The sequence below is a fragment of the Botryllus schlosseri genome, chromosome 1, assembly GCF_051294905.1.
Source record: "Botryllus schlosseri isolate E-star chromosome 1, Bs_hap1, whole genome shotgun sequence".
Lineage (NCBI taxonomy): Eukaryota > Metazoa > Chordata > Ascidiacea > Stolidobranchia > Styelidae > Botryllus > Botryllus schlosseri.
Genome location: NC_137236.1, coordinates 20,174,329 through 20,181,509, shown reverse-complemented (window position 1 = coordinate 20,181,509; position 7,181 = coordinate 20,174,329). Strand labels below are relative to the sequence as shown.

The 7,181-nt window shown below is 39.1% G+C and overlaps 1 protein-coding gene across 2 annotated transcripts in view; it reads left to right on the top strand.

The window, feature by feature from the left end:
* The first annotated feature begins 735 nt into the window (after nt 1-735).
* The window catches only part of LOC145444637 (uncharacterized), a 40,542-nt gene continuing 34,096 nt past the window's right edge, over nt 736-7,181 (top strand). The window contains exons 1-2 of one of the 2 annotated variants that reach the window (XM_080322665.1): nt 736-1,455; nt 6,822-6,945. In XM_080322665.1, coding sequence (XP_080178791.1) covers nt 1,343-1,455; nt 6,822-6,945 — 237 coding nt within the window. In that variant the 5' untranslated portion in view covers nt 736-1,342. The remainder of the gene's footprint in view (nt 1,456-6,821; nt 6,946-7,181) is intronic. The other variant, XR_013916739.1, reaches the window with a different exon arrangement.

Genomic DNA, 7,181 nt, shown 5'->3' with positions numbered 1-7,181 from the left:
TCGGAACGGAATGGATGTTGTGATGATAATGTCCGCCGACCGTAAAACTGCTTCATAATGATGTAGACTTGGTCAGAGATGTTTTAGGTCTGTTTAAGACAGATCAGAAGCCTTTTTCCTGAAAATAACCGTATTTAACCCATATATTCAATTGCCAGTGCCATTCCCTGTTCACGTCACAATTAAAGACTCTAAAATCCAGACTTTATGACTGTGTTGCTGCAGAGCAAATGATAGAATATCATATAATATCACATTGTATCGTGAAGCAATCTACATTGGACCGACAAGGAATATAGATATTGACTATCACTTGAAAAAATATATTTACCAGTATTCTACTCGCTTTTCAATTCATTTAAATTTCGTGGTCGCTAATTTCAGTGCACAAAGTACTCTATTTAAAAATTTTCTCACCATCCTTTTATTGCGGCTATTTCAATGAAGTGGACTGATTTCCAGCTAATCCTTGTCAGATCTTTTTTTCGGTTACCGGCGATGTCCTCATCCAAACTCCGTCATAGGCCCATGCCAAGATCAAAACAAGTGGGAAAGACTTCCCTGCGTTATCAGGCATACCTGGAACACGATTTTTGGTCATGTAGGATTGAAAAAATTGGTCACCGTAAATACTCTTATTTCGAAAATGACCGAAATTTCAATTTGACTAACCTCGGCATCTACTGGTTGAACGTTTTTTTGTAACCTAACGATTGACAACAAAGCCGATGCATGTAGGACACGGTCATAATACATTTCGATTGTGAGAGGTAGCTTACTCTTTGAACAAAGACTCGGGTTTGTTCCTCACGATCAAAGACATATTGTTGTGGTGGTTAAAAAGAGTGTCATCGCATGATGAGGAATATGAATAACTGTTCATGGGAACTGAAAAGAATAATGGTGCTTCAATCATATTCAACCATCTATACTTGTCGCTTCATCACACATATGAGGCTTGGTTTGTCAGAACCGATCCAATTATACAAATAGAAAATTAAATGAAGGTTGGGGGGGACTGAACCTAATTGTTTGTCTCATTGTGGGGGATTTCACCAAAACTGTCCGATGCTACTCGAAGTAGTCATCGGCACTGCTAAAAAGTGAGCATTGGTCGTTAAATTACAGTGCAAAATGTACATATCTTGTGTTTAAACGGTAATAATTGGAAATCAAAAGTCAGGGAGGTCACCCCACTGCCCCCTAGCTGATACCAGGCCACTAATAGGTAATATTTATACGTTTCATTTTTACTGTATAAGAACAACTCAGTCTGTTATTTTTACAGACAAATTATTTTTATGATGATATTCACGGGCATCATTACTATACATATTTAAATATGAACAAAGGCACTACATTCATCATTTTGCTTTGCATGTTGCTGTGGAGCATCATCCATGACGCTAATACGTCTCAAAGTATAGGCATCGCACGTGGGAAGATATCATATCGGTATGTATTACTATGCTACAGTATACGATTGAGAATAATCTATTCCAATTCAAAATAAACAAACAGAGCGTGGGAATAGCGATTCCGAGCACGTAATCATATCGACTGTCTATCTAGACGGGCTGCCAAAACTCCGTACTCTGAGCAATTGACCGTACACTTCGAATTTTTCCACGCTCCCATAGTTTGCTTTTAAGATCACTATTCACTCAAGTTGGGTACTATTCACTCGTTTGCTTTCTACGTCAACTCTTTCCTGGCCCTAGTAGTATCTTAACCATTCTTAATCTCTTTGGCGCTATTTTCGTGATTTTTAACACCATTGAATTTCCTAGCTAGACTTACTAAAAAATAATTTTCAACGGTAGGCCTACTCGAGCAACTTCTAGCAGAACCATAGCGTCTGCATATAATGATAGATAATTGATTAGCGCTACTTAACTTGAATATTGCGGCCAGGACTATACATTCATTGCAGTAGGAATTTATTCACTCGAATACTTTTCGTGTGCATATGTAGGCCTACAATAAGCGAAGCAGGCGATAGTTAATAGGACCAGCGTAGTATAGTAATGTCGTATCCACCAGTGTCTAAAAATGTGGAGATTAATTTATTTGTCCGCTCTTCCACTAAAGTTGCGACTCTTAAGCAAGGTTTGTCAAGCATTTTCGTGATGTAGAACAGATTTTAATGTGCCATACGATCCGTTGAACATAATTCATGCGTGTGCCGTTCCATATCACATTCAAAAATAAATTTCCTCGTTGAGCCGCGTCAAGCTCAGCCACTCTAACGAAGTGGTGTTCTAATGAACGTAAATACATGTTTCGGGTGTCGTCCACATATTATTCCAAAGGTTACGCAAGAACAAAAAGTTTGAGAACCCCTCCTATACGTGAATTTTCGACGACCTACAAAACCGCTCAATGTAGATGTGCATCTTTACTTCGGTAACATTTTCCAGCTTTCCAATTGTGTGACTTCTGGAAACATCGGTAACTATACTCTCACTTTAGAAGCCGATGTGGGCACAACATTTTCTTTAGGCACTACACAAATAGGCGCGGTTGTAGCAGATCACTGAATTTCGGAATCATATGAATACGATAACCCATGTTCCATAAAATATGTTGCATCAATTGTCCTGACCTGAAAGTCCTCGTGTGTATATAACAATCATAATGTAGGAATAATGTTTAGCATACAATGTATCCTATTAACAACACTGGTTTGGCACTTGATTTAGGCAAATTGTGGTGTGCTGATTCCAAAAAAATCCTTCTAGTTTACTTCTAATACGTCAAGTTTTTGTTATACAGCAGTGCTTTTCAACCAGGTGTCAGTGAAGCATTTTCAGGGGGTCCACGAAACCACTAAATTTGTAAAATGATCGATAACCTAATTCGTAATTCTCCTGAAATTAGGCCAAGCATGAGACAGTTTCGCTTCATAATTGCTAATACTTTCCAGGCTCACATCATTAGAATAGTAGTCTGAGATAAAATATTCTACTGAGCAAAGTCTTTTCGATTGCAAAATTGACAATAGCTCACAGATATAAACATATTGCTATTGAGAGACGTTTTGTTGGGTCATTTGACATATAAATTACTAATTTTGTTCCCAATCTGTCCCAATGAAGGGATTGAAACGACGCCACTAAATCCATTTTCTCCTGTGATAAACGAAACCAATATTCCAGAATAACTTCACGATGATATGCTAGATAAAGATTACTAGGTTGGGCGTTCATCAACAAACTTGTTTTCACAATTTTGCTGCCATGTGTGTTGCGATCACACCATCTTTTTGAAAATATTTCCGGCACTCGTCTATATCAAATCGAAGACGCGGATTTTCTAGACAATAAACACAGCTGCAAAATACGTTTCAAAATAATAAAGGTCTACCGATTGCCATGCATATACTATGATTTTATTTTCACGGACAGTCATTTTGTGGTTGTTTTTCCCAAGACTACTGCCTACGATAATTGAGCAAATTTTGAACGAGAACTTGAAGGGGCCCGCGGGGGTCCGCGAAGACGAAAGGATTGAGAACCACTGTACTGTACAGCATACAGCCGATATATGCGAATTGTTACGAATTCAACAGAACTGCTTTGCCACATCTTATTGAAATCCACACAATTGATACACTAATAGTTAATCTAAGTCGATATTGATAAGGTAGCCATGAGTCGAACGACGCCTAACAGTTCCCGTAGACGCGAAGTTACTGCAGTTGAAAGTTTAGGATTTGCAAACATAGCATTGACGGTGGGTAACCCCATGATTATTAATGAAAAGCCCAAATTACTTCGCTTCTAGATATCACGCGGTGAACATATAGAATATAGATGAACATATTCCGATGATCTAGTTATCAAGTGGAATAACCATGCCCGGTACAAGAATACAGAGGTCTATATGATTCTCAAAAGAAGGGGTGGGCAATCATTTTCATCCGCGGGCCAAATGAGCAGTGGAAAATACGTTGGCTGGCCGAGCGAAATTTTTCTGCTATATTCTGCAGCGTATTTTAATTTTAATACTGAATTGCATTGTTAATAAATGCTGCTCAGTGAATAATATGTTGATGTTAGGTAATGAGAAAGTGACGGTTAATTTTAAAAATATATCAATTTGCCGTAAGGATTCCAAACTATGATGCAATTTCTCCCTGTCTTCAAACCCGTATCCACGTTCTACCATTACGAGACTAGAACAGTGTTATTTAGACTGGTTCACTTGTTTTACGAATTTGGGATTTGGAAACTTATAACGTAGAAATTTGAAAACCAGACCGCACAATGCGCAATGTGACAATGGCAACAAAGGAAGTTTGAACTAAACTATATGGAAAGAGTGATTTCTTGTGACTTTAATTGCTACCAATGCTTTGCTACATTGACTTTACTTTGAATCTGGGTTACGCATGCGAGGAACGTAGGCAGCGTAATCGTGGCATATTAATGAACAGGTTTCAAAGTAAACGAATTTCCTGTCAAGTCCATACAGCCTATAGTTTTACTCCACGCACCAACATTAAAAAAGCATGTTTTACGTTTTGAATTCCAAGCATGATCTTGCGGGCCGCAAATAATAGCACCGCAAGCCGTACTTGCCTACGTCTGCTCAAAAGTAGCATGGGACCGTTTCACCGGGTTTCGACACACCCTGTGAAATAAGATAAAATGCCGAAATATTTTCCCATCTAGTGCGGTGAAACTGTGTTAGAAGGCCTTTGCGGTCTAAACTTTTACATGAATTATAATAAACTTGTATTAATTGAAAAAAATGCTCGCATTGTGGATACATTTCGCTGGAACTACAACGTAAAATTGGAAAAGCTGATTATTTCTGTCAAGTAAATATGCAACCAGTACTTCGGAACATAAGGGAAATATAGGAAACGGAACAGTCAACACAATAACGTGGACTCGGATCCGTTTCTCAATGCTGTGACTCGGTCTCGGACCTCTGCTCGTCATTTTTTAGTCGTATTTGATCACCCAGAAATAACTTGAAAATGACTCACCCTAATTGGAGTCAAAATCATAAAAGTTAGGTTGACGTATGACTTGTTACAACCAGACATAGGGTAATCATGATTAGTAATCGTTTCGGCATTTCCAAATAATCGTAATCGCAATCGATTACATTCGAAAAAAATTTGAAGTAATCGTAATCGTAATCAACTACATCATATATATAATCGATTTCTTTGGGAAAGAACGATCACTTTCATTTGTGCAATGCCCACGACATAAACTGAACATTCGTGAACAATGAAGAGTGCGATTCAAAACAGTATTTGGATAGCACAAACGTCGGATTTTCAAACGCCTCTACTGATTATTGCGTCACAAGTATTAGCTTGGTTCTTCTTTGCGTAACGAAATATCCGCACGTATAGTAAATAGACATTCGATATACATGTAGTAATGTGATTGTAAGAAGACCCGCTATGCATTATGTCAGGTCATTAATACACTGCAGACGCCACTACCTCGCAACAGGATGATAATCAGCACATTGCTGATTGGCGATCGGTAGGCCTATTTACTTATACACCGAAAAAGATGTGACATTTTGTACTCGTCAAATTAAACATGACAATTTCTGCATCGAAGCATTTAAAACCAACAGCCGCTGATAAAAATCATAACCGAGCCATTATTTTCCGTTACTCGTATAACGGCAGCTCGGAATATCTGTATTGAGTAGACTTTAGGCAAAAGTTTTTATTTACCTCATCATATTCTCATGCGGCCCTAGTTGAAACGGGCAACAATTTCTATTTCGCAATTTTATACTCAGCATTTGGATTTGCATCCGCTCATATACCATGTTAGCATGGATTGCAGCTAGAATTAGTATCGAAACAGCATTTCGCCACCCCTTCTCTTAAATGGTTATCCTGCTCCCCCCCCCACTCCTCCGACATAAGGCGATCAATAGAGCTTCTAACGGGCGAAGTCCCGCAGACCCCCCTTTAACAAACGGGCTTTTCATGAGAACCTGAAACACGATTTTATGCGATCTGGATTGGCTGTGAATTTGCTGTCAATTAGCGCCAAGCGCAAATATTTAGGCACGTAATTTACAACTATAACTTTATTTTATGTTGTTAATTCGTGACCTCCTGTCTGCTAGTCTACACGGTGTTCATCATTCCCTCAGTGGGTGCCCCGGGTAGCATTTGTATTGTGGCCTGTGGGGCTGGGATTGAGAAGACTATTCGTCGCGACCATCCAGCGCGGCTATGGACAATGGAAAAACACACAATGGTGTGTCTCGGCGCGGTATTAGCGGGCACCGAAATGCCTATTTCTGTAAATCATGCAATGGTATATTATGTCATACACAGGAAATGACGTCATGACGTTTCATTTATAAAGAAATACCTTCTCTCATGAGGCCTTTTCAACGCATTGTTGTATTCCAAAGATAACTTCTAAGAATAAGCAAAATAAATGTAATCGTGAGTAATCATGATTATTTTTCTAAAGTAATCGTAATCGTAATCGACTACTTGCGGATTTTGCTGTTATCGTAATCGTGATAGTAATCGCTTGATTCAGAAGTAATCGTAATCTCAATCGATTACATTCATGAAGTAATCACCCCATGTCTGGTTACAACCCTGCGGCGAGCACAACTTAACCGCATTTTAACTAATAGTCACAAGAGTATATATAGAAATGACAGTGCATTTCTAAAAATCGTTTTCATCCTTTACTGATAGGCTTGTGTTAAGTACTTTAATCGAGAAACACGCCGGTGGCTGTATGGAATCGACACGCGGACCGCAGGTCGTGCCCTGATGGTCTATCACTACTAACGTTATTCTTTTTTAAAAGAATGATCAAGCGATGCTGCAAATTGCGGACAAAGCTGGCGACATGTGGAAGACCAAGCGCTAATACAAACAGGAAAAGCCGAAAGCAATGTAAAAGAATCCGGAAACGCGTTAACAAGTGCCAGGTGCTGCATGCAAAATTGTGATCTACCCGTTTTCAAATAAACCCCGTGCTCTTCGATTTGTTCGGGCAAAAATAATTCATTAGCGCGTGAATTTCATAAGGGTTTACGTCAGGGGTGGGCAAACTACGGCCCGCGGGCCGCATGCGGCCCGCAACACCATTCTGTGCGGCACGCGAGACTCTAAAGAAACATAATAAAAACAATAATAAAATGCGTACTAAAAATCGAATTAGGGT